We start from the raw sequence: 27,555 nt of genomic DNA on the forward strand, positions 1-27,555 counted from the left end.
CCTCTCAGTCCCATTACTGGACGACATCTGGGACGAGGGGCCGGCACTCCTGAAGAACCCGGCCACGGCTCCTGCTAGGAGAGAGCGGTACGAGAAGAAATACCGGGTCCCGGACTCTGCCCCTATGTGCCTTAGAGCACAGCCGTCCCCCGATTCGGTGGTCTCCGCACCTGCCAAGAAGAAATTGGCGGGAGCGACGGCCTCAACTTCTACATCCCCCCCCCCCCGGATGGCGAGGGGAAGAAGCTGGACACCATGGGACAGGTCATCTCGTCAGCAGCGATGACTATTAAAGCGGCCAACACCCTCGCGATCGTGGCACGCTAAGACAGGGAGCTGTGGTTCAAGATCGCTCCCCTACTGGACTTCCTCCCGGACGACAAGAGGGCTGAGGCCCTGGAAATCCTACAGGAAAGCGAGGTGGCGTCGGACCACGCCATTACGGTGGCCACGGACATTGCCTCCACTGGCTTTTGCCAGATGGGCAACAGCGTTTGCCTTCGCCGGCGCGGTTGGCTCAAGGCCACCGATTTCCACCAGGACGTGCAGACCAGGGTCCTGGACATACCTTTCGACGGGGACAACCTGTTCGGCAAGACAGTGGACGAGTCACTGCAGGCCATCAAGGCGGACACCGAGACGGCTCGGGCCTTGGGTATCCTTCAACGACGACGGCCGTCCTTTCGGAGCTCCGGAGGCAAGCAAGGTGCCTCCAAAGGATTCGGAGGCGGGTCCTAGGCGTACCGCCAAGCAGCCTGCTCCTCGTTGCAGGAAGCCTACAGAGGACACGGCAAGACAGGAGGACCGCGTCGTCGGCGGCAAGGCCGCCACAAAGCGGGACTGAACCGGCCGTGGCATCGGGCCCCCACCTGAGCACCCCGGTGGGAGGCCGGTTGGCAAAATTCGCCAGCATGTGGGAGTCCATCTCCACCGACCGTTGGGTGCTAGATGCCCTGGCCTGCAGGCACACTCTGGAATTTCAGGTGTCCCCGTATACCACTTGTGGCCAGGAAGGAAAACAACATTCCACAACTACTCCTGGAGGTACGAGCGATGCTAAGAAAAGGGTCCATAGAATTCGTCCCAAAAGGCTGCGGGGCACCGGAGTGTACTCGCAGTACTTCCTCGTCCGGAAGAAGACCGGCGGTTGGCGACCCATCCTGGACCTTCGTCGTCTCAACAAGTACATCAAGTCCCAGAAGTTCCGGATGGTCACCCTCCAGCACGTGCTGGAACTGCTGGAGGAAGGCGACTTCCTATCGTCGCTGGACTTGGAGGATGCCTACTTCCACATCCCCATTCTAAAGGGACATCGCAAATTCCCACGATTCGTGGTCCAGGGGTGGCACTATCAGTTCAAGGCCCTTCCCTTCGGATTGAAGTCAGCGCCCAGGGTATTCACCAAGTGCCTGGCACTAGTGGACTGGCTCATCCGAGCAAAGTCGAGCAATCTCGCCGTCGATCACACAGCGCAGACAGTCCAACTGCTCACGGATCTGGGATTCTCGATCAACTTTGCGAAATCCCACTTGGTACCGTCGCAAGTCGCCCTGTTCCTGGGAGCCAGACTCGACACAGTGGCGAGATTGGCTTCACCGTCGGAGGAAAGGACGAAGGCCATCCTGGGCAAGGTGCAACGGCTGTTGACCATGGACGTGGCCAGGGTGAGGTCCATCAAGTCCCTACTCAGCATGATGTCCTTGTGCATGTACCTCGTGTGCCAATGCAGGCTGCGGATGCGACCACTGCAGGAGTTCTCGACGCCCGTTGGATGCAGGCAGCGGGCAGTTTTGAGGACTGGATCTCGCTCAACGAGACGTTCCGCCAAGCGATCCGGTGGTGGGGCACCCGCGCGCATCTGGTGGCCGGTATGGACTTCCAGACCCCGGCACATCAGGAAACGGTGACGACGATGCCTCCCTGGAGGGATGGGAGCTCACACCGGAGATCTCCACGCAAGAGGCCTTTGGCTCCCGGAGGAGAGGTCACTACACATCAATGTCCTGGAGCTCCGAGCCATGTTCTGGTCCCTCAGGTCGTTCCTTCCGTCCCTCAAGGGCAAGGTGGTAAGGGTCTTGACGACAACACCACCACGATGTTCTACATCCGGAAGCAGGGGGGCACCAGGTCCCCAGCCATATTCAAGGAAGCGCAGGATCTGTGGCACTGGGCCGTCGCCCAAGGGATGTTTCTGGTACCCTTCTATCTGGCAGGAATGAAGAACACCATCGCCGACTCACTCAGCAGGGAGCTGCGCTCGTGCCACGAGTGGGAGCTGCGGCAGGATCAAGTGGATCTCCTATTCCGACGATGGGGCAATCCCCAGGTTGACCTATTCGCGACGAACACCAAGTGCCGGAGGTTCGCCAGCATGTTTCCCCAGCCGGGGAGCATGGGTGATGCCTTCTCATTCCCCTGGGACGGCCTGTTCCTTTATGCGTTCCCGCCGTTGCTGCTGCGACTCATCAGTCAACTCAGACGGTCCAGGTGCAGGATGATCCTCGTCGCACCGGCGTGGCTGAGGCAGATTTGGTTCCCGGATCTTCTGGAAATGTCAGCGTCCCCCCCCCCCCCGTCAAACTGCCGACGGACGCGGGTCTTCTCACCAGAGAAGGAGGCGCCATCCTCCATCACGACCCGAGGGTCGCTGAACCTGCAGGCGTGGCTCCTGCAGCACTAGAGTTCGGAGGGTACGATATCCCAGCAGACTGCAAGGAGGTGCTTGCAAAGGCCAGGGCGTCCTCGACTCTGAAATGCTATGGACACAAATGGAAGAGGTTCTCTGTCTCGTGCCGTGCACAGAAGATTAACCCTCTGCGGATTACGGCCCCTCAAGTCCTGCCGTACTTGCGATCGCTGGCCAAGGCGGGGCTGGCACACGCCTCCATCAAGATCCACCTGGCGGCTATCTCCCGCTACACCAGGACTCCTGGGCGGTCATCTCTGTGGTCTCATCGCCTGGTGAAGGAGTTCATGAAAGGACTGTTCCGATCGTTCCCGCCGGTGAAGGACCCGGCCCCGGCGTGGGAACTCAACGTGGTGCTGACCAGGCTCATGGGGCCGCCATTCAAGCTGTTGCATTCGGCACTGTTGAAGTTCCTGTCGTGGAAGACAGCATTTCTTGTGGCCATCACCTCCGCACGACGAGTGGGAGAGATCCAGGCCCTCTCCTGTAAACCTCCATACCTGACATTCTACGAGACGAGGTTGGTTCTGAGGACGCACCCCTCCTTCATGCCCAAGGTGCTGTCGGACTTCCATCTCAACGAGCCCTTGGTGTTACCTGTTTTCTTCCTGTCGCCTTTGTCGCCTTGCACTCGCTGATGTGGCTAGAGCGCTGAAGTTCTACGTGGACCGGACAAAGGGTTTTTGGAAGACATCACAGCTGTTTGTGAACTTTGGACCTGTGAACCAAGGGAAGGCCCTCTCGAAGGCTTCCATTTCCAGATGGCTATCTGGCTGCATCATGCACTGTCACCGGTTGGCAAACCGACCGTTGCCCGGCCGTCCGAGAGCCCATTCAACCAGAGCGATCGCTGCTCCCACGGCGTTCTTAGGTGTGCCCTTGCTGGACATCTGCAGGGCTGCTACGTGAAGGTCGACACACACCTTCACGAGATTCTACTGCGTCGACCAGGTTTCCAGGGAGGAGTCCAGAGTCGGCCAGAGTCGGCCAGGCAGTGCTGCGCAACCTGTTCGCTTGAAGGTGAGCCTGGTGAAGAGGTAAGAGATGCTTAATGTTGAGTTGTTGATGTGCTTAATGTTGAGCTTTGCCACCTCCCGTGTTTGTGCATGTGTGTACTGCCATGTATTCTTGTATTCATGAGCATGTGAATCCGTGCCAGACCCCATGCTGGAGAAGGAACAAGTTACTTACCTGTAAGTAACCTGTTGTTCTCCAGCATGGGTCTGGCATGGATTCACATGCAAACCCTCCCTCCTACCCCTCTGTGGCTCTTCTCTTGGTCCTACTGCCACTTCATGTGCTACCAAATCTGAAGATGGCTGCCAGAGGAGGGGCTTAGGTAGAGGGCAGTCATTGGCTGGGAGCAGTATGACCCAGAGACCAGTGATTGGTTACTAGTAGAAAGACAGTTCCGAAACGAAACTGAAACAGATTTTTTCTTTACTGAGGATTCCCAGCCTGATGACGGCGAATATTCATGAGCATGTGAATCCGTGCCAGACCCATGCTGGAGAACAACAGTTGCAGGTAAGTAACTTGTTCCTTCTTGGACAGGACAGTCTGTATTGCCTTTGGAGCAGGTGGCAGGCCAGTTTGTCAGATCGCCCCAAGCCTTCCACTTCCTCTCAGCCACCCTGCACTTGCTTTTCAGGATGGCGAGGTCGGAATCCTACCAAGAGTTGCACTTGCAGGTAGGCTTCAGCGGGATTCTCATTACCGGGGCAAGGATGTTCTAGGGTGTTGGAAATAGAAAGATGCAGATTAGAAAGGGCTGTATCAGGGTGTGAGTGAGCCGCTGGAGTAGGAGGAGCAGAGAATTGATGCAAAGGCATCTACTGACGCACGCTTCATGGGCCGAATGACCGAGAAGGTAGGTGGCAGTGCTGGGGCAGCGGGGGGGGCAGTGGCAGTGCTGGGGGTGGCATGGGGAGGCTAGAGGGGCGAGCGTTGCCTGAGGGATAGTTTCAGATGAGAGTGGAAAATGGTCAGTCCAAGAGAGGAATGGTGAGAGGGATGCCTGTGGTAATGAGAACATCCAAAGTATGTCGGGCCAAATGGGAGAATGGAAAGATAGTGTCGCACAAGCTGTGGAAAAGCCCATAGGAGGGATTAGAAGCATCCAGGTGGATGTTGAGATCTGCGGGAAGGAGAAATTGAGGCAAGGAGAGAAGAGGAGAGGTCTGCCCATTTAGAGAGGAAGAGGCCAACCTGGCCAGGAGGCCTGTAGATGGTGGCCAGTTAGGGCCCATTTTGATAAAATGGGCACCCATGGGTGCTTTACTGCAGCAGCAATTGCAGCCCGCAGTAGATACACACAATGGTAGGAAAAAGTAAACCACTGCCACCAGCCATTAATTGGAAAAAGGATAACAAACATTTTACGTGAGAAACTAGACAAAGGGGATAGTAAGTAACCCCTCCATCACCCTATTGTAAGATAGTGTGTGCTGGGTCTAGAAAGTTACAAATGTAAGTAAAGTCAATTTCAATTCACTGCTCTTGGAAACAGTTTAACCAAGAGAAGGCATTTAAACCTTTGGGGAATCTGAGAGACTTCCCAGTGTCACTACACTAAAGGTGATGTGTGCCACAATGTAAAAGATGATGCCTATGGAGTTTGTCAGACTCCAAAGTCAAAAGAAACAGTCTTCAAATCAATGAAAAATACATGAAAGAGTGGGAAAAAGGCCTCACACTCTCCAGGATAGGAATTAAGTCCTAAAGTCCAGCAAAAAGAGCTGGGGGTCTCTAAGGTAGAAGTGAATCGGCAAATGTCTGAGAATTCTCCCTAACATTCCCACTGACTAACTCAAGGAAAGCGATCAACAAATGCAGTGGCTCAGTCTGCAGGGCTCAGAAAAAGAGTTGAAACCTTGGTTATTGAAGAAAGAGAAAGTGCTACCTTGCTGAAGAAAGAGGACCAAACAAAAGATGCATAGCAAAAACGAGACTGCTTCCTACCTGCACAGAACACCAGGGACGTCATTTCACCAAAATGGCAAGGGTAGCGGAAGTGACATCACATGACCCTTGACCCCCTGATGACATCACAGGAAGTGATGTCATTTGACCCCAACCTGAAGTGATATCGCGGGAAGCGATGGAACACAACCTTTCGCCCGTTGACAAAACAGGAAGTGGCATCACATAGCATTGTACACTACGAAAAATATGGTTACGATATCACTATAATGTGATGTACATTTCATACAAGAATGGAATGCCATATGTATCGTTAAGATCAGTGTGTATAGGCCCATATTACCAAATTACTGTGAATGCAAGCAGACGTTCATGCCCAAATAATAATGTTATTGTATAGCACTTATGCTTTATATAGAAAAAATATGCACCCAATATCACCCAACCTGTGTTGGTACCCATTTATCGACCTCAGAAGGATGAAAGGCTGAGTTGAGGCGTTTAAGAACAGACTAAATCAGTGACTCACCCCCCTGAAGTGTGCCTGCAATAAACCTTTAATGAGTCTAGCAATTATTGTATAAAATTCCAGAAAGACACATTATTTGGTATTCCTATTCTTTCTTATTTAGGGTCAGTGCTGAACAAGTGTTAGACTTATGGCACTCCTGTTCTTATTTTTCTTATTTTTTTAAGGCGCCCGAACAAGAAAGCCATTCACTCCAGAAGTAAAGAGCCACCACAGACCAGGAGCTTGCATTAAAAAAAAAAAAAAAAATCTTTTTTTTTTTTTTAGAGGTCGCATGGGAGACCACAGATGTCGCTGCTGTTCTACCAGGGCAGGTGAACTTTTTGACTCCATTTGATATCTGCTATCAGGGCAGCAAACATGGGGTACAGCATTGAACACGTTTGGGGGCATTTTACTCCTTCCACTTGGACAGATGAATACAAATCAGACAGACTGCTGGGTTCCCAATGTTAGGCCCAGGCTTTTTGATCCCTCATGCACCGTGCTCTAGATTTTGAAGTGGGAGTATTCTACTCCCTATTTTTTTAAGTTGGGAATACAATGATTTTTTAGGGAGGAAAAATGTAAGTCCAATTCCCAGTAAGTTTTTTTTATTTTTTATAAGCTAGTAAAACATTAACTGGAAAAGTGAAATTGTTTTGTGATAATTTTCTTTGTGCCTAATTATTTACACGCAATAAAATATACACATTTCTGAGGGTTGTGGAATCTGCTTAGATCACATGCTGTGCATAGGCCGACATCTAGTGGACACTACAGAGTATTACAGTTGTTGTTTTCAAACCACAAAGGGACGTCGACAGGGAGTGCCTTTAATACTATCCCTAGTGTGACGTCTACTGTACCCATGGTGCTTCACGCGTCTAGGTCCCTCAGATAGTTTTTTTTTTCCACCATCATTGTCGGTCACTCAAAGCAGAGTTCCTTCCGTCTATCGCCATTACTCAGAAAAATAATACATTTTTAGTATGTTCTTACTGTCCTTTTGTTGGCGGTTCCCCTGTAAGACCTTCGGTGACGGCTTCGAGGACTATTTTCATAGACGACTGATCCAACTCGTCTCGACAAACTTTTCAGACGGCCTCGAAGGCCTCACCAGGCCTCTGCCCTCACAATAGGGATAGTGAGCGGTGGTTCATTTCTCAGTCTCCCTATGAGAATGCATATTCCCTTCTCCACCCCCTTAATTCGCCAGGCTGCCTTCCCCATACACAATGGAGAATACAGCATTTACACTTTGCCCATCCTGCAACCGTAAATTTCCCTGCAAAGATTTGCACTGGGTGTCCAATCTTTGTCTTCCAAGGGACCATAACGAGGGCCACTGCAAATCTTGCAAGGTCTTTAAGCCCAATAATCTTAAGGACCGCAAGACAAAGTGCTGGGCCCACCACGCCATGCAGGCCTAAGTTGCCATGGACGTTGCGGGTGCCTCCAGTGACGGCAGCATCGACGTCTATAGTGACAGAGGGCGAAAAGGATCCGTCGGATGCCCGCGTGCAAATCCCTGACCCCATCAGACAGGCGGCGGCTCAGCTGCAGGGACGACACCCTGCGGCACTGGCACAAACCAACACCACACCAAACACACATCTCACGGCCAAAAGTCGACCAACGCCTCGCGAAAGGGCCTTCGAAATCGACAGGCAAGTTCGGTTCTGACGCCGAGTCCACAACCTAAGTCCACACACGCCGACGACCGAGGATCGAAAGGCGTGTTGACGGCCCACACATATCTCGATAAACGTCATTCGAAAGACACGACGAAGGCCCCTGCGAAGACCACACAGAGCACGAAAATGACTGAACTCATAAAAAAAACACATCCCGGACACGTTACTAAGAGGTCGGACGTCAAAAAACCACAAGTCCTCGGACACAAAAAGAGGTTTCTAGTTTAGAGACTTTAACCCAGGGGGAGGGGACCGTTTCAGGGCTATGAGACACACTAAAAAATGTGCACCTGGGTCAAAACCCACCCCTCCTGCCCCAGCAAGTATTCCAAGTTCATCCCACTGGTCTGCAGAGGAAATTGATAAGCTCCTGAGATGGATGTCTGTCTTCACTAGCCAATTTATTTGATAACCACCCAAAGGCTTTAGTAAACCTTCAGGGCACTCCACCCAGTGTTAGGCAGAAACCTGTGCAGTTCCCTCTGGGACCACTGCAAAAGATTTAAGACTACAGGTGTTTGGCAGTAAACCCACTTGGTAGCAGTCTGTACCACACAGATTCACTTGGTAGCTGTGACTGAGCAGTCAGACTTCCCTCAAGAAGAGTTAGGCAGTATACAGAGTATTCACAATAGGTCAAAAGAACATAGTAGAACAAGTAAACACTGACCAGAACTTGGTGTAAAAGAGATATAATTATTTATTTAAAACCACATCTAGAAAAACACACAGGCACTAATAGTAAGCAATTCAAAAACATGGTCACTAAAAGATACACACTCCCTTAGAAGAATATTAGACAAGTCTTAAGTAAAGCCCCACTTATTTTCAGACAGCGGTGAGCGCTTAACGTAGATGGCACTCTAATAATTTGTTTTAAAAGGGAGAGAAAAGCAGAGAATAATATGAAGCAGATCCCAACACTTTTGTAAGATCAAAGCAAGAGAGGAAGGCAAGTAAAACCGTGAAGTTAGAGTTCAATAGGCCGGATCCACTTTAAGAGGATCAGAACGAAATGTGTCCAAGGTCACACGGTTGAAGTGCACAAGAGTCTTGCAAAGGTTCAAAAAGTGTTGGCCCACAAGAAAGGGACCCGTTAGAGGGTCATGGCGGCCAGCCCAGTCCAGAAGGTTAAGGGGTTATTATTACCTTGTAGCAATCTTTAGAAAGGGAGGCCTGGCGGACACGGTACCTTAAAGTGGTGAGAATACTCCAGCGGGGGCAGTTGTTCCTGGCAGCGGATGCAAGTCGGTGCTTCGTCCGGGGGAAGAGAGGATCTCGTCGGGAAGGAAGACAGGAGTCCGTTGCACTGCCAGGGAAGAAACCAGCCGCGGAGTTCTGAGGTAAAGGGAGCGGTCCTTTCATTCGCGGTCCAGTGGTAAGTGGCTATCCGGTTGCCGGGGTGCTTGGCACGGGCAATTCAACCACGAGACGGTCTGGGGTGCGAAGAGAAGAAGGTAAACTGGTTGTGCCCACCAGTCAGGGGAAGAAGCCTCTCCAGCCGGGAGATCTTCTCTGTCGTCGGGAAGTGGTGAGTCGGTTCCGCAGGGCTCCACCGGTGGTGTCGTCGTGGTAGGTCGGCTCAGCTTCTCCCTCGTCGGATTCTCAGGTCCTGTGGCGACTTTTGAAGTTCCAGTCCCCAAAGCCCTGCTTTTATGCAGCACACCCCCATTCACTCAGCCTAGCTGTCAAACATGCTAAGTGGTGAGCCGGCTGGCTAACCACTTGGGCCAATCACACAAGAGTGCGACTTGAGTTACCAAGGTAACTCAGTCCAGGGTGCCTAAACCCCCTCCCACATCCCCTGTGGTACCCAGACAGAGTGGCACCACTTTTGGAGGCTTCTGTGGAGAAGCCCGCCAAAAAGTGGAACAAAGGGCTCGACTTGGGTTGGAGTCACAGACGAGAACACAAACACCATTTTAGAATCGAGTCCTGGCAAAAAATACCAACCGGCGAATTAATATTAAATAAACCGGCGGTATGTTCGAGGCTATGAGAATTAAATAATTAAAGTTGGTAGCCTCGAACAATGGGAAAATCCCATAGGGATATATAAAAAGTAGTTTCCACTGCCACCAGCCAAAACTCGATCGGGGGGACGGAGACGTGCCCCCTCAACTAACAGACCCCGGGGCAATCGAATTGCCCCGACCAGTACGTCCACACTATGATGGTTTGTACTGGTTTCTGTTCATAATTTGGGACTAGTAAAGCCAATGGTGACTTTACATGCCCTGGGAGACAGTCGTCAGTCCCAGGGTATGGAGTCTATGGTGGGGTGTCACTATGACACCCCTGTGTTACTGCACGGAGGGTGCTGTGTAACACACAAGGTAAAAACACATGAGACCCTATGGAGTAAAGGACCCCAAAGCCCATAAAACACATCAACAGTCAAAGGAACACCATAAATCATGTCCAAGAGTGGGAGAAAAAGAGTCTCACTCTTGGCAGGAGAAAAAAACAAACTCCAGAAATCCAGCAAAGCTGATGGGGGACTCACTAGGTTAGGAAATTCAGCCTAAAGAGAGAACTCTCCCTAACACCCAGGGACCAGCTAGTGGGGCCGCAGTTACAGAGCACCCCACCAAGAGAGCCTGAACGGACCCCACACAAGCACCCACCCCTCAGCAGGACCTAGAGCAGCTTGCTTTTTATGACTCCACACAGGACTTCCAGGACTCTGGACCCTACACTGACACTGAAGAACAAGGGGACATGGGGGATGTAGAGCAGTTGGACGACGAGGATGTCTGTCATACAGTCGCCGGATCACTCAGACCCACCGGTGGCAGACTCGCCGGTCGACAATCAAATACAAATTTTAAGATGGATTCACAGGAGACCAGGTAGACAAGGACTGTGTTGAAAACATTTTGGGAGATAGTCTGCTACCCAATTCATTCCAATTCTCCAACCTGTACAGAGGCGAATTCAACCTCGTCTAGTAACTCCACATTTAACACAGGCTGTAAACCCGTGCATTGAAAGTCTTGCCAGCTCCCTCAGACCCCCTTTACATCAGAGGACAGTTAAAACCAGATTCCTTAGTGGGTACAACCACTAGAAAGAGAGCGGGAATACCTCTAGCCTCTTCAGACGCACCCCCCGGAGAAAGGAAATAAGAAGATCTATACTTTTGGTAGGAAAGTAGCCTCTTCGGCAGCCTGCCAGGCGAGAATTTCAATAACGCTACCCTACTAGCAAGCTGCAACTGCCATAAGTGGGATGAGTTGGCCGAACAGATAGCTTCAGCCCCAGAGCCCCTTAAGTCACAACTGTCTGTCTCCATTTTATAAGGGAAAGCCGTCGCAAACTGCATCCTGAAGAATAACCTAGATGCAGCAGATAATGCAGTGAAAATTGAGCACGTTAATCAAATGCGAGACATGGCTACGCTAGTCTGGGTTTAAGCTCGACTCGGGCCACTCTTCTTAATATGCCCATAGAGCGAAACGTGTTAGGCAGGGCAGTGGAAGACTCCCTCAAGAGCGCCAAAGAAGAGTATGATACCTTAAAGTTCCTAGGGCAATTTACTAATAAGCCCTTCGGACAAAGAGGTGATTATAATTTCTGCCGCTTTAGGGGGCAAAACTCACGACAGAGGTCAGGGTACAACCAGGGTCAGAGCTCGTCCTGGGGCTCACCATAGGGGCAGTCCTTGCAAAGTTTTCAAAGGGGCCAGAGAAGATCTCGCGGCAGGGGTAGAACACCCCCCCAAACAATGACCACCAGCTACATTTTCCCTCCCATGCCACTCCAGTAGGAGGCCGCATATCATACTTTAACCACTTATGGGAGGGAATCGCCTCAGAGAAGTGGGTGCTTTCAACCGTGGTGGGCGGTTATTGTATCTAACTTCTACAGCAACCTGCCAACCATCCACCAAGACAAAGGACCACCTCCAAAGAAGAACAGCGCATCCTATTGGAAGTGGTGACAGCGCTGCTCTTAAAGGACACAGTAGAAGTCGTCCTGGTGAACCAGGTAAACAAGGGTATCTATGCAATGTACTTGTTCTTTTTTAAAAAAAAAAAAAAATGCGCCGTGTCTTAGATCTGCACCCTGCAAACACCTATGTCAAGCCACAGAAATTCTGCATGACAACGCTACAGGAAGTAATCCCACTGCTAAAGCGGGGGGACTACATGGCAACCTTGTATATGAAAGATGCATACTTTCATATTTCAATGTTCCCAGCGCGCAGAAGATTCTTGCGTTTCAAGATAGCAAACCAGCACTACCAATTCAAGATGCTACCCTTCGGCATAGCATCTGCTCTAAGGGTATTAACCAAGGTACTGGCGGTGGTGGCGGCACATCTACGCAGGGAGGCAATCCCAGTGTACCCTTACCTGAATGACTGACTGGCTGATCAGAGGAGAATCCCAAAATCTGCAAGCAAAATACCCAAAGAACGATTAATCTACTTCTCCAATTGGGTTTCTCAATCAACGAGAAAAAGTCAAGCCTTGTACCAAACGAGACCAAACAGTTCTTAGGAGCCGTCATAAAAACAGAAGAGGGTCTGGTCTTTCCATCAGAGGAAAGAGTACAGAACATACTGTTGCAAATACCGCAGTATCTAGCCGGTGGCCAGATAACCGCACGCAAAGCAATGCCCTTGCTCGGGATGATGGCATCATGCATTTACCTGGTCCCACACGCACGATTGCGTATGCGCTCAATGCAAGAGTGGTTGGCGAACAGTGGTCTCAGGCAAGCGGTCAGTATGACGATTTAGTGGTTGTTTCGCCAACCCTAGTACAAGCTCTATGCTGGTGGACAAAGGAGAATCTGTTGAAGGAGAAACCCCTTGCACGACGCGGTGGTACAAGCGGTTGTCGCAACAGCCGCATCTCTAACCAGGTGGAGCGCCCATCACCTTCATCTCACAGCACATGGTCTGTGGACTCAAATCACAGCTCACAACCACATCAACCTGCTGGCACTTCTAGCAGTGCTCAAAGTGATACAAGCCTTCGAAGCACAACTGACAAACCAATCAGTACAAATTTTCACAGACAGCACCACTGCGATGTTTTATATAAACGAGTAGGGGTGGCGCACATTCTCCAAATCTGTCCAGGCTAGCACAGGAAAATATGGAAATGGACCCTCAAGCGAGGCATGTTCCGAACATCACAACATGTTCTAGGGAAACTCAATACTCTGGCGGACTCACTAAGCAGAGATCTTCTACCAGAAGAGCATGAGTGGCATCTCGACAAAAATATCGTAGATTACATTTTCACACAGTGGGGCTAAACCTCGCTAGACTCGTTCGCAGCAAGAGAAAACAAACCATGCCCAGCCTTTGCGTCCAGGTTTCCCCAACACGACTCCAAGGGGAATGCCCTGCGGATGAGCTAGTCAGGGAAATTTGCCTACACTTTTCCCCCAACTCCCCTAATGAACAAAGTCGTGAACAAGATTCACAAGGAACAAATGACATTACTCCTAGTTGCTCCTATGGGGGTGACAACCTTGGTATACACATCTGCGCAAACTGGCGATGTACAACCCGATCAAACTCCTGTGCCCATTCAACATGCTCACACAGCAAGGGGGAACAACGTTACACCCTCAACCTCAGTCTCTATGAACTTGGCAGCTTGTCTCCTGAAGTCATAGAATATCTAAATCTTTTTCAAAGGTGTATGGAAATCCTCAAAGAGGCACATAAACCAAACAATAGACACTGTTATTTTAACAAGTGGAAGAGATTTGTAATTTGGTGCCAGTCAAAACAAACCCAATAGAATGTACTCCATCACACATTCTTCATTACATGCTTCACTTACTAGACTGAGGGGTAGTATTTAACTCAAAGTTCACCTAGCGGCTCTATCCGCATACACCACTTCTCAAAGTAAGGGGTCTTGGTGGAAAATCCTGGTCATTAAGGCATTCATGGAGGGAGTAAAAAGACTCCACCCTCCTATTTCAAACCCACCGCCAGACTGGGACCTCAATGTAGTACTTGCAAAGCTCATGAACCTCCCTTTGAGCCTTTGCATAAATCAAACATCTTAAACACCTTGCATATAGAACGGCTTTCCTGGTCGCTAACACCTCCATAAGGTGAGTCGGTGAACAGCAAGCTTTGTGAGTGCAAAACCCTTTCTTTGTTATCCACAAAGACAAATTGGTATTAAGAACACAACCTACGTTTTCATCAAAGTTCATTTCAAAGTTCCAAACAGGCCATCGAACTACCAGCTTTCTTCCAAAGTCCAACAAGCTCAGCTGAGAAAAAGCTCCACACTGGATGTAAGGAGGGCGGTCCTTTACTATGTAAACAAGACCAGACCGCTAAGGAAAACAGACCAACTGTTTGTCTCCATACCTCCAGGCAGGGAAGCAGACCGCTTTTCCAAAAATGCCATCTCCAGATGTATAGTTGGATGCATACAGCTCTGCTGCTCTCTATCAAGCAAGACGCTGTCTTCTCACCAAGGGCTTACTCCACCAGGGTTACAGGAGCTACCTTGGCTTTTATCGCAAACGTCCAGTTGGATGCCATTTGCCAAGCAGCTACATGGAGCTCTGTCCACACTTTTACTCGGCACTACTCCATTGACACTCACTCTAAAGCAGATTCCCAGGTGGGACAAGCTGTGCTAAAACATCTACTTGCCGCTGTACCATCTCATAGCCAACCACCTTCTCCAAACACTGCTTGCTAATTTATGCATAGCATGTGATCTAAGCAGATTCCACAAGCCTCAGAAGGGATACATTACTTACTGTAATCGTATTTCTGATTCTTGTATCTGCCTAGATTCACATGCGCTCACCCTTCCTCCCCTGGAGTGAAAGGTGCATAGATATTTTCTGGGCTTTATCTGATGTATAATCTGCTTTCTCCAGCATTGGGTCTGGCATGGATTCACATGCTCATGAATATTCCCAGTCGCAGGCTGGGAATCCTCGGTAAAGAAAAACAAATCAGTTTGTTTCACTTCTGAACTGTCTTTCTCCTAACAACCAATCCCTGAGCTCTGGGTCATACTGCCCCAGCCAATGACTGCCCTCTACCTAAGCCCTTTCTCTGGCAGCCATCTTCAGAGTTTTACTGCACGTTCAAGTGTTGGGAGTCCTCGTGTGTAGCTCTCTGGCTTTTACTGCGTTTTGCGCTTGTTTGAAAGAGTATTATTCTATTTTTCGGTCAATCGGGCCTTGTGCTCCATCGATCATCCTTCCGATTAATGGGAACCTGTTTTTCAGATTCTTCAGTGCCCCTCAAGGGCAGATTTTGTCGACTTTCTTCGTGGAGGCTTCCAGCAGATTCTTGGGCCTACGCTCCGTGGACCTAAGTTGCAGGAAAAGGATTTGGCACCCCTGTTGAGGATTTGCTCCAGCTGCCGCTTGCGGAATGTCTTTTTGGATGACAAGCATTCCGAGTACCTCTACTGCCTGTACCCGACGCACAAGGAGGAGGATTGTGCGTTTTGCCAGGAGATAGCCCCTCGCATAATGAAGGATCGGCACAGGTGGCTGAACGAGTGGCTTCAGGCCAAGACCCCTGCTCTGGGTGGGTCCCAGCATCATGCCTCTCAAAGCTCCAAGATGAACGAGCAGGCTTCGAAGACCTTTGAGGGTGGCCCTCCCGCGGGTGTCCAACAAAAGGCTAAATCACGCGAGTCCACTGCCACCGGGTGCGTGATCCACGTCTCCTGCCTCCGTCACCAGTCCACATTCCACATTCAGGACATCGGCCAAGTGGAAGTCGGATTATCCGGCCAAACTCGAGGAGAAGCCCAAATCCGTCCTGCCGGAGAATGCCAAGGGGGGGGATTGGGGCTCAGACCCTTCCCCTAAGCAGAAGGCCAAGCGGGCCAAGGCTCTGGCCGTGGCTCTGGCCGTGAAACCCAGGTGCATCCAGTGAAAGCCCAGCCTTCCATCGAAGGGGTGGCGGCATTACTTGCGAAGGCCGCTGAGACGGCTTTGCAGGTCGCAACCCCTAAACCGAGGATGTCCCTTCCTCCCAGGAGGGAGGCTGTGTGCCAGCCCATAGAGAAAACCCAGGAGAAGCAGATGACTCATCTCCCCGAGGCCTTCTCCTCTTGCAGTGATCCGGGTACGGATGTCTCCTGTGAGGAGGAGCTCACTGGTCTGCAAGCCATCCTGGAGGAGGAAAACGTGGGAAGCAGGCCCTACGACAAGCGCGCCGTCGAAGGTAACGACAGCGAGGACACCGGCGAGGAAGAGCAGCAGGGCGACGAGGGCTGGGGCTCCCAACCGGTGCCCCATCGGCCTATTCCGCCTACACCTCAGCTGCCACCCCCACCTCAGCTACCTCCTAGAGACCTCTCGGTGGACATTCTATCAGAACTGCATACGCTGGTCTCTGAGATACAGACAAGGATGCCTATCGCGACGGCGGCCCCTCCCACGGCGACGGCAGACCTCCTGGCAATGGGGGAGCCTCCGGCCAAGAAGAAGAGTTCACCCTTCACCCTTCGCCCCAGTCCCCCCACTCTCCCATTCCCCCCCCAAACCTCCCACCCGAGGGATGACATGGAACCGGACACAGCGACGGGCGCGGACGACTGCAGGTTTTAGGGACCTTCCGTCTCCACCCCCCAGATCTTCACCGCTGGACGAGATAGGCTCGTTCCAAGGGATTCTTATATCAATGCCGCGAAGAGAAAGACCATCCGCTGGGTCCCGCTCCTGGATGACATTTGGGACCTAGATTTGTCTCTCATGATGAACCCTTCTACTGCCCTGGTGAAGAGGGATCGCCTTGAGAAGAAGTACAGGGTGCCAGACTCTGCGCCCAAGTGTTTGTGGGCCCAACCATCTCCGGACTCTGGTGTCAGCGGCGGCCAAGAAGAAGTCCTCGGGCGCTTCTTCCTTGGCAGCCTTCACCCCTCCGGATAGCGAGGGCAAGAAGTTAGATGCCATGGGATGACGGGCCATCTATTCTGCGGTGACGACCATCAAGGCCGCCTTCGCCATCGTAGCACGCTACAACCGGGAGCTGTGGTTCAAGATCGCTCCCATCCTAGACTTCCTCCCCGATGACAAGAGGTCGGAAGCGCTGGAAATTCTGCAGGAAGGCGAGGTGGTGTCGGACCACGCCATCACGTTGGCCACGGACATTGTCGATGCGGGATTCCGCCAAATGGGCAACAGCGTTTGCCTTCGTCGTGGCTGGCTCAAGGCCACAAACTTTCCTCAGGACATTCAGTCGAAGGTGTTGGACATGCCCTTCGACGGGGACAATTTGTTCTGGAAGGCTGTAGATGATTCTCTACAAGCCATAAAGACTGATACGGAGACAGCGCAGGCTTTGGTCACTCTTCAACAGCGGAGGCCGATGTCATGGCCACAGGCCCCAGAACACAAAAACCACACCATCTAGTGATGGGGGCAATGGGTCACTTGACTCACTTACGTCCCTTTGGGACCCATAACACAGGGGCACTGGCTCATTTTGAGATGTGAGCAGGATCACTTTATTTCAGTGCAGGAGTGCTTTTATTTTACAAGAACCTTCCCGGAGCTGAAAACCTTTATTCCAGATAACATCCTCATGTGCTGACTCATCGGGTGTGGCAGGCAGGCTGAACCTGGTGGCCGTGGCTTCAGAAGCTCAGCTTTATAAACTGCTCCATTCTTAAGGCCGGTACTTCGCATTACTGTGCACTTGCGTGCAACGTGGTGCTCACCGGCGCGTTGACTAGTTTACTTTTTGAAACCGGGCGTTCTCCTGCATACTCGCCTCCAGGAAACCAGTGCTTCATCGCTTCATCTGCAGACTCATCTCCTGACATCCAGTGATCTTGATCCTGACGCCGCAGCGCTGCACTCCGCATCCACGAACTCGGACCCAGTGAAGAAGAAAGAAAGACCAGGTTAGAACATCTGTCCTAGGGCTGCGGTGCATTTGGACCCTGCGCGCCCCCTACTTAACAACTTACCAGCTACTGTACCGTTGCAGCTTCGTTCCTCATTCCCTCCGGCTGCCGCCTCGAGCTCCGCAGCTTCTGCCGGGCCGGCAACATCACCTGCAAGGGAAGAAAGCAAAAGAGCAAACATCAAAAGTGGAACGGACAGCAATACAAGACAGCAACCTTTACAATACAACTAAAACAGACGAGGAAAGAAAAGGCAAACATGAACACTTACCTGAAGTATAGTGGCTTAGTCACAGCAGGACTGGACTACCACGTGCAAGGGACCAGTGAAGGAACTCGGTCCAGATCATACAAGCGCCCCTGCCAGAAGCAGCAGGACGGAGTGCTCGCCAAAACTAATCAACAGTTGAGCTTTCCAGGGACAGCGCATCCCACGGGTACCACGGTTTGGGAGAAGGGGTCTGTAAGGGGATCAGGCGCACAAGCTGGCATACTCACACCCCCTATTCTCCACGCAGGAGCAGTCACAAGCAGCATCACCTATTACCAGCAGTCACCACATAAGCACAGAGGGCGAAGTCGGACCCGAGCGACCTCACCCCCGTGAGGGCTGCAACCATGCCCCAACGCCTCTGCAGAGACCAGGTGAGTATAACAGCTATCCTTTTGGGCCTCGGGTGGCAAGTCCCAAGGCTCCTCCAAGGGTTTTGGTGGGGGCTCCGCTAGTTACCGCCAACCCCCCGCTATTCCGCCCAGGACACCAACAGGGGCTGCTCCAAGCCCTTCGGAGGAAGACCTTATCGTCACCAAGGTCCCCAAGGCGGCCCTCCAATGTCCAAGCAGGATTGAACCGACCGTGGCGTCGGGCCCCCAGCTGTGCATCCCGGTGGGAGGCCGGCTGGCGAACTTCATGAGCGTGTGGAAGACCATCTCCACTGACAACCGTTTGGTGCTGGATGCTCTCGCCCAGGGACACTACCTGGAATTTCAACTGAAGTGTCCCTGAATACCACTGGTGGCCCGGCAGGAAAACCACGTCCCTCAGCTGCTGCTGGAGGTGCGGGCCATGTTAAGAAAAGGCGCGATAGAGCTCGTCCCAAAGAGGCTCTGGGTCTCTGGAATGTACTCTGGGTACTTCCTCGTGAAAAAGACGACTGGAGGCTAGAGGCCCATCCACGATCTCCGTCGGCTAAACAAATACATAAAGTCCCAGAAATTCCAGATGGTCATGCTTCAGCACGTGCTCGGACAGCTGGGAGAAGGGGACTTCTGTCGTCGCTGGACTTGGAGGATGCGTACTTCCATATCCCCATTCACAAGGGACACCGCAAGTTTCTGCGCTTCGTGGTTCAAGGGAAGCTTACTAGGCTCATGGGACCTCCCTTCGAGCCTATGCATTCTGCACCACTAAAGTTTATATCATGGAAAACTGCTTTTCTCATGGCCATCACCTCCGCACGACGAGTCGGAGAGATCCAGGCCCTCTCCTGTATACCACCTTAATTGACTTTCCACGAGACGAGGGTGGTGCAGCAGATGCACCCCTCTTCATACCCAAGGTGCCGTCGACTTTCATCTAAATGAGCCGTTGGTTTTGCCTGTATTTTTCCCCCCCGACTCCTTTGTGTTTCTGGAAGACGTCGCAACTTTTTGTGAACTTTGGTCTTGTGAACCATGGGAAGGCCCTCTCCAAGGCTTCAATTTCCAGGTGTTTCTCCGGCTGCATCACCCATTCACACCGGTTGGCAAACCGACCATTGCCTGGCCGTCCGAGAGCCCATTCGACCAGAGCGATCGCTGCAACTATAGTGTTCCTGTCTGGTGTGCCCCTGCTGGACATCTGCAGGGCTGCTACGTGGAGGTCGACACACACCTTCACGAGATTCTACTGCGACGACAGGGATTCCAGGGAGGAGTCCAGAGTCAGCCAAGCAGTGTTGCGCAACCTCTTCACTTGAAGGTGAGCCTGGTGAGGAGGTAAGAGTTGCTTATGCTGAGCCTTTCCTCCTCCCGTGGTTGTGCATGTGTGTACTGCTATGTATTCTTTATTCATTATCATGTGAATCCATGCCAGACTCCATGCTGGAGAAGGAACAAGTTACATGCTGTAACTATTGTTCTCCAGCATCGGTCTGGCAAGGATTCACATGCGAACCCTCCCGCCTACCCCTCTGCAGCTGTTCTCTTGGTACTACTGCCACTTTAGATGCTACCAAATCTGAAGATGGCTGCCAGAGTAGAGGCTTAGGTAGAGGGCAATCATTGGCTGGGGGCAGTATGACCCAGAGCTCAGTAATTGGTTATTAGGAGGAAGACAGTTCAGAAGTGAAACTGATTTTTTTAATTTTTATTTACCGAGGATTCCCAGCCTGATGACTGGGAATATTCATGAGCATGTGAATCCATGCCTGACCCATGCTGGAGAACAGTTACAGGTAAGTAACTTGGTCCTTACTACACCTATACTCGCGCTACACCTCATACAACCTCATGTCAGAAACAAACAATCTGAGGGACCTCAATGGGTACAGTAGACGTCACACTAGGGATAGTATTACTGGCACTCCCGGTCGACGTCCCATTTTGAGTTTCGAAAACAACTGTAATACTCTGCAGCTTCCACTAGATATCGGCCTATGCATGGCATGTAAATCTAAGCAGATACAAGCATCAGAAATTCCATTACTGTAATGTATCCCTTCTTGCAATTAGGCAGTAATAATAGTAGTTTCTTCCTGTGGTATTACGCGCACTACTGGTCCAAACATATCCATGGAGCCGTTTGGGTGAGAGTAGGGACACAAGGTCCTACTTGTCTGTTTCCATTTTTTTGTTGTGAGTATTTGTCTATTTTTATGGAGTACCCTTGTCTGTGGGGATGCTCTTGCATCACATACCCCCTTCCCTTTCACGGATGGTCTCGTTCCCCTTGCAGCTGTGTCAATGGTGTTTTATTGCACAGTTTTCCAAGTAGATAAGTGAATGGCAGGCCTCTGCACCATTCTGGGTTGTCGACCATTTAAGTGTCGTCTTCCAATGGAGCATTAAAACAGTTGTCACTTTGGCCATATGTCCTAAGTATACTGCAGCAAAAGGGGTAGATGGTCTGCAATGTACCTGCAGGATTCTTATTTTCATGAATACATTTGGCATCTGCTCCCCAAGTGTATCCGATTTATTTGCGTACGCTCTTCGGCCAGAACAGCATTAACTATGAACCCAAGTCAGGGAGGCACTAGCAGCAGATGGAGAGACAGGGTTAATTGATGATTCCCTTTTTTGAGCCTCCACCCTAGAAGTTTCCCAAGTACACGTCTCCATTCTTGGGCATCCAGCGCACCCTAGATCTTTTGCTGAATGTTAACCATGCAGGGGACGCTTCTGTCTTAGTCTGCAGTTCATCAAAGAGTTGCTGAATTTGAAATACTTTCCTCCACCAGGGCACATTTTTGCCATAAGTAATGTGGTATCTGAAGTCTCTCTGCTCGCATAAGTAATATAATGTTTACTTAAAAGTGAAAATCCATTGAGCGCCACTAGATTTAACTGAAGTCGAGGCCGTTCGAAGCCACATGGTATTCAACTGCGCCTCTATGGTACTCTCTTACTTTGTTAGCTCCCTTGAAAATCAACATAAATAAAATGCCCTGCAGTCTACAGAGCTACCAGAGCCCATTCTGGCCCTAAAGGATTCGTTCTCCCACTTCCAGCACAGACCCAGTGCATCCGTACGGTGGTTTCTTATGCTCCTGGAACTGAATACGTCCTGCATCTGGCTGGCGCCAATGGTTAGGTGGCACATGAAACACAGATGCACCTGTGCAGTGGCTAAGGATTCCCAGCTATCTTATAGAAGTCTGAATCTGTTTATAATAGAAGCTAGTTTGGTAGGGGGAGCCGTAGGGGGTGGGGAGGGCTGCGGGAGGTGTGGTGCAGTGCAGGGGAGCTGAATCACTGTGAGTAGTGGCAAGGATTGAAGCTTAAATCTATGTGCACAGTGGATCGGGTGACTTGTTCTTAAAGTGTGTACAGTAGGATGGATGCCATCTTATTCTGTACAAGAAGCTGGAAGGGCATACGCCGCTGTGCTCTGGGGGGAGTTGATGAAGGGTGCATATGATCAGGTTGGGTTGAAGCATTCATGCCTCATGTTAAACTGGTTCAGGTGCGTCATTTATTGATCTTTTTTTTTTTTCTTCTTTTTTTAAGCCAATCTATCCCGCTCGGCTTTCCTGTCCCCGAGGTTTTACGAAGACTTTGACGAGGCTAGTTCCACATCCTCCATCTCACAGGCTGCAGATCCAGAGGAAGTCCAAGTGGAGGAGGAACAACAGGAAGAAGTTGCACCTATCCGCATACCACGGCACGCACCGGTTGTTCGTACCCCCTCTGTCCAGCCAGGCCTGGTCTCCCAGTCACCTGTTTTTGGGAAACATCAACTGGGAATAGCTCCCACCATGCAGCAGGGTAAGTAGGTTGTGGGTGTATCTGATTGGAATTACCCTGTCTGTAAATTGAAACCTCACGGCAGAACCCTAGGCAACATGAGGAGCTTGAGGGTGAGGGGCAGAGCATCTGTGTAATCCACGTTCTGTATGTTTTTATATCCCGTGTATATGCTGCTTTGCAGTGGCTGAGCTCTGCAGCACGCAGCGTGTTGAAATGCCAGACCAAAAATGGTGAACTGAGTGAGCATTGTGCCTGATGGTATATACTCTGAACCCTGATTGACCCCTTACTGCCCATGCTCTGTAGCTAGTTTGGGAGTTAGCAAAGAGGACACTTTCCTGTTCACGGTTGGAATTGTCTGCACTGGCATGGTTACACTCATTATGCAACCCTCCAGATGGTTTGCACCACAACTCCCATTCTTCAACATTGCCTATGCTAGTTCGGGCCCATGGGAGTTGAAGTCCAAACATCTAGATGACCACAAGGAGTAATGATGCATAGTTATGCTGAGTGCAGTGCCTTGAACTTGCTGCCGGCAGCCGTTCAGGCCCGGACAAACATTTGAATTCTGTGTAGCAGTGTGTGGCCTGCCCCCGCTTAAGACAGTGATGAGCTTCTCCGAGTAGATACAGGTATAGTTTTCCTCATTTAAATAGATTTGAAAGGCACCGGAAATGTTTTGTGACAAGCCAGGATGGGTCCAAATACTAAGCAGTACTTTTATATTCCCCAAAATTAAGAATGTGGGAAATAGAACTGTCATTACTTTTTACGTAGATACAGGAATGCTCAGTTTACTGTGAGATCTGTTCTTTGCAGGGGACTTTGCTAGGCCTCTGGTGTGCTAAGGGATGGCATTGGGGAAACGTTCCTCCATAATTCAGTCAAAATCTGTGATTAATGTGAGATTAACTCAAATTGCCCTAAACCTCTACGGCAAAAGATGTCATCTGTGCTGAAAACATTTGACTATATGCTTTTGTTAAACCAGAAACGTTTGCTGGGATAATTCCCACTAAAATGTGTAAAATGGCAGCGCGGAAGGTTTTTTGGGTGTGGTATCTTGGTGAGGGAGCAGGACCCAAAATGAGGAGAGAAATCCGTTGGAAGATACCTAACCTTACATTGTTTCACACTCCTTTCCCACATGCACTGAAGTCACCATTTCCAAGTTTAGATTTGTCTGGTCTGTAGACTGCGGCACATTAGTTTGCAACTTTAAAGTAGAGAACAGGCGGTGAGTTGGAGGCCACTAAAATATAGGCGAGGGAAGTCTTAATGACGGTGAAGTTAATTGGTATTGCAGGGAGAGGTGAGCGCAGTGTATTTGGTGTGGAGTACTCGGGGTATCCTACAACAGGAGTGTTTGCAGGGCCTTTGCATGGAGGTGATGTAGTGTTTGTGCCTGGACTGTCTGTGTGGCATTGTAAGGGGCAGGTGGAATGTGGGTATTGATCCGTGTGTCCAGGGGAGAGGTGCAGCTGGGCAGTGATGCATTGAATGGTTAGAAGAGTTCTGTGGAGCTGTTGATATATGGCTGAAGGATGTTAATCACAATTTCTCCTACTAAACGACCGATGTCTTCCTAGTTGAAGATCCAAGGTTTTAAAGGCCAAAGCACACTACAATCCTTGCCCGTTTCCATATGCTTTGCTCACCCCTAGCAGGTGAACAATGCACCACACTTCGGACAATCCTTGCACTATAAAACCACTGTGTTGGAGATTGCACAGTATAAAAGCTGTGCAAGGTAATATATTGGGTATAGTGCGTGCGTTTCTGCTTTGATGCTCCTGGTTTCAATTTAATCTTCACTTCCCCAACTCCTTTCAATAAACCTACATCATAGGGGCCAGTGGTCCATAATGAAATTGGCACTTTTGCCATATCTTCATCAAAATATTCAGGACTCTTCTTTGCTAGCATCATTCCCTGCGGGACCTCTCCCTTAATCGCTTTGACCCAATACGTGATGCACATTTCAAATATCACAAAATCGTCAGATCTGTCATCTCCAAACAAATTTTCATCAGTGACGTCAGTCACTCTACAGCCTTCCTCAATTGTGCTCCATCGTCTACCCTTATCAGTTGCATCAAGCAAAGCCATATTTCCTCGAATTATAGCTGCCTCTATAGCTAATGGGAAATTTGCCCCTCTTCCTCAGCCATAGGTATCTGTGGTCTAAATAGAAACTCATCTGGTATTCTCATTGTTCTGCCTACTAGACCTGGCATCCATGTTAACAGAATGCGTATTCCATAATGGAACACCTCAGGTTCAAGCGGTATTGCTCTAGGTGACATTTGTCCTGCGTATGCCCTAATCATTTTGCCCACGTTGAAATAATGCATTCCCGGTGTTGAGCATACTATACCATTGTCTGTAAATGCCTATTCATTTTCATCATCAAATCTCGTCCTAATATGTTGACAGGTGTTTGCCTTGAATAAAGCAGTGGCACCTTCACATCACTCTCGTATGGAGACTGGTAATTCTTTTGTAAAAGGAACACGACTCGTTGCTCCTGTAAAGCCCTCAGTATTCATCGCATCGCCAGACATAACAAATTTGCCGTCACGTATACACTAGCGTGTTGCACCCGTATCCACTAAGGAGGAGTAAGCTTTGCCGCCTGTAATTACGTCTATCCTTGGCTCCTCATGAGGATTCGGCGTAATGGATAGGACTGAACACACCAGGTCTCCCAGTGAGCTGTCCTATTGTGGGTACAGCCTCACTCCATCACTCATAAATGGATTTCCTCTATCAACAGTGACACCTCCTATTCTACTCATCATAGGTTGCTCTGTGTTTGTGTTCTGCTGAAGTTTGCATAGGAGATTGCTACGATTGTCCTTGCAGTTGATTACCGGTCGCTTGCTGTGGTTGCAAGCATTGCTGCACTCTCTGCGCTTGCTGCTGCCCTGTTTGATCTTGCGCAACTCCATTTCCGCTTTGCTGCAAATATGCAGGTGGATTTGGCATTCCCTGTCTTGAAAACTGAGCATTCTGTACCATCCCTTGCTTCTACGCATACAAGCTATGTGCCCTGCCATTCCACATGTCCAACATACAAGCGGTTGTCTCCCCATCTGCCCATATTACATGTTTTGCTTACCATTTTGCATATTCTGAAACCCTTGCTGCCCATTCTGAAAACCTCCCTGATTATTCTGCCAATACCCTTGATTACCTTGCCATCCTCTTCATCGATATCCTCTTCGAGCATATCAATAATTTGTCTGACAAAACTGTTTTTGGTTATTTACTTGCGGCATAGGCACTGCTTGCTGCGGGTTTGATCCGCCCACGTTAGTTAACTTTGCCCCTTCAATGGCATACTTGGATAACTTTTTCTGAACTAACTTTGCTGCTTTACCTTTACGTGCATCGTCTTTTTTGCGATTCTTATTTTGCAGGAATCTGCAATAATGTGCAATGGTTAACTGAATTTCTGACCATGGTTTTGCTTCTATACCCACTAATTTCTTGAGCTGTTTCTGCACCTACTCTGGCAGCCCTTGGCATAATATATGATAAAATACAGGTATAGACTTCCCCCAAGCCTCAAGGGTAACCTGCCCGTGTCCATACGTCATCAACTAGTTTTCTCTGTCCATCTCTGGCCATGGTATATACTGTGGCCTGGCTCCTCCCTTTTTCTAACGAGGGGAACTGCGATGTTCCAAACTCATTCTCATCTCATCTACTGCAGGAGTAATCTTGATGTCCCTTATCTTACATCTTCAATGCTTTTACCATCGAGTTTAAGTCAAATCTGACCTCCATTCGTTCTGTACGAGCGCTATCTCATCGGTTTTATCCTTATCTCCCTTCCATCTCTTTATTCCTCTCCTTATCTCTAGAGATGTGCTTGCTTGATCACTTGTCTCCTTGTTGCGTATCTCCTTGTCCCTCAGGACTTTGGAGGTGATATCTTTCTCAGTGTCTTTCTCTGGGCCCTCTTCACTACTTTGCGTAGGTGACTCGTATGACGGATTGCTATATCCCATTGCTGCTTTAAGTTCTCTTAATGGGTATAATCCTTAGTCTTTCTTAATCTCATCTTTCGTTTTGGACTGGCTGGGCGGAGCAGAAGGCTCTTCACCCCCCTCTTTGCATATATTGAGTATCCAATCTAAACGAGGCTCCTCCTCCTTCTCGTGTTCATACATTTTCCAAAGTTCTAGACTTGCTAGGTGCTTTTCTAACTTTTTTCCTGTGTACGCGGCATGCAAATATGTCGTCATATGCGGTAGAAATTTTCTCGATAATGACCCGACTTGGGCCACGGCACAAACATTTTGTCTGCGGTACTTTTAACCCATTCTGCACTGTACTGTTAAAGTTTAAATGCGTGCTTTGGTAGCTGTTTGCAAAGATGCACTAATGGCGTAACTTCCATTTCTAACTTTTACTTCTCTTTTTATTACCACTTCGCTTATGCTTTAGTTACAGTTTTCAATTTTATGTTACAATCATCATACACTTATGAGTGAGCACCAATCGTCACAAACTCCAATCCCGTCACAATGCAATTATTTATATACATTTTTATATTTTTTACTTTAATCTTGCTAAAAACAACCATCAAAGTTTAATCTTAAAATAATCACTTTTCATGTCTTAACTTCACGTTTCTCTATTACTTAAAACATTTCTTTTTTCAACTGCGACGTCACCACAATTTACAACCACATAAAACAAAACAGACAGACTTGACCGGCCACATATACGTGCACCTCACGATCCTTTCTTAGGACTCTAAATGCTTGTTCCGATTGGAACTTAAGCCAATTCCTCTAAGAACGTCTTTAAACTAATCTCATCTTCTATATGTCCCTCGTAAAGGAGGGCTCTGAATTAAAGCTTCTGCTAGCACGCTTTAAAGTCTAGGAACAGGGCGTGTCCTCCTAGCGTGGCCACACCTCACGACTATTTTCCTCATCTATTACTTAACAACACTCAAGTCAATATCTTTTTCCCATATACATTTATATTACGCTCTTACTCTTGCATTATATTTTATCCCACTTCCCTCTGTTACTCTGTTATTACTATGCATGCATCCCTTTTGCTACTCTCTTTGGTCTTATTCACTCACCGTTTGCATGTTTTTGTCTTCGGACCCTCGTGATCACCGCCTTAGTTACCGCCTCTTCGAGCTGCTTTCCAATCTGCTTTGCGTAGATGTGGGAGGGGTTCCTATATTAAAATAGGGGTCCCGTCACACCCTTCTTGCAAGATTTCTGTCCAATTCTAACCACGATCTACAGGGAGCTTCACGTCCTGTCGGCCGAATGGCAAAGGTTGTGCGATATTGCTGAGACCCTAAAGTTACTTATGTCGACGGCCGATGGTATCTTATCTAACGATCAATCTCTGCTACCAAGTGAACTGGAGACTTCAGCCCTT

The 27,555-nt window shown here is 49.6% G+C and overlaps 1 protein-coding gene across 3 annotated transcripts in view; it reads left to right on the forward strand.

Annotated features, from left to right (window-relative positions):
- Positions 1–27,555, forward strand: part of NUP214 (nucleoporin 214) — a 1,006,718-nt gene that overhangs the window by 431,012 nt on the left and 548,151 nt on the right. For all 3 annotated transcript variants that reach the window (XM_069609281.1, XM_069609279.1, XM_069609280.1), the window contains exon 22: positions 21,895–22,152. In XM_069609281.1, coding sequence (XP_069465382.1) covers positions 21,895–22,152 — 258 coding nt within the window. The remainder of the gene's footprint in view (positions 1–21,894; positions 22,153–27,555) is intronic.

Source organism: Ambystoma mexicanum, chromosome 8 (assembly GCF_040938575.1).
Source record: "Ambystoma mexicanum isolate Mex_15411 chromosome 8, UKY_AmexF1_1, whole genome shotgun sequence".
NCBI classification, from domain to species: Eukaryota; Metazoa; Chordata; class Amphibia; order Caudata; family Ambystomatidae; genus Ambystoma; species Ambystoma mexicanum.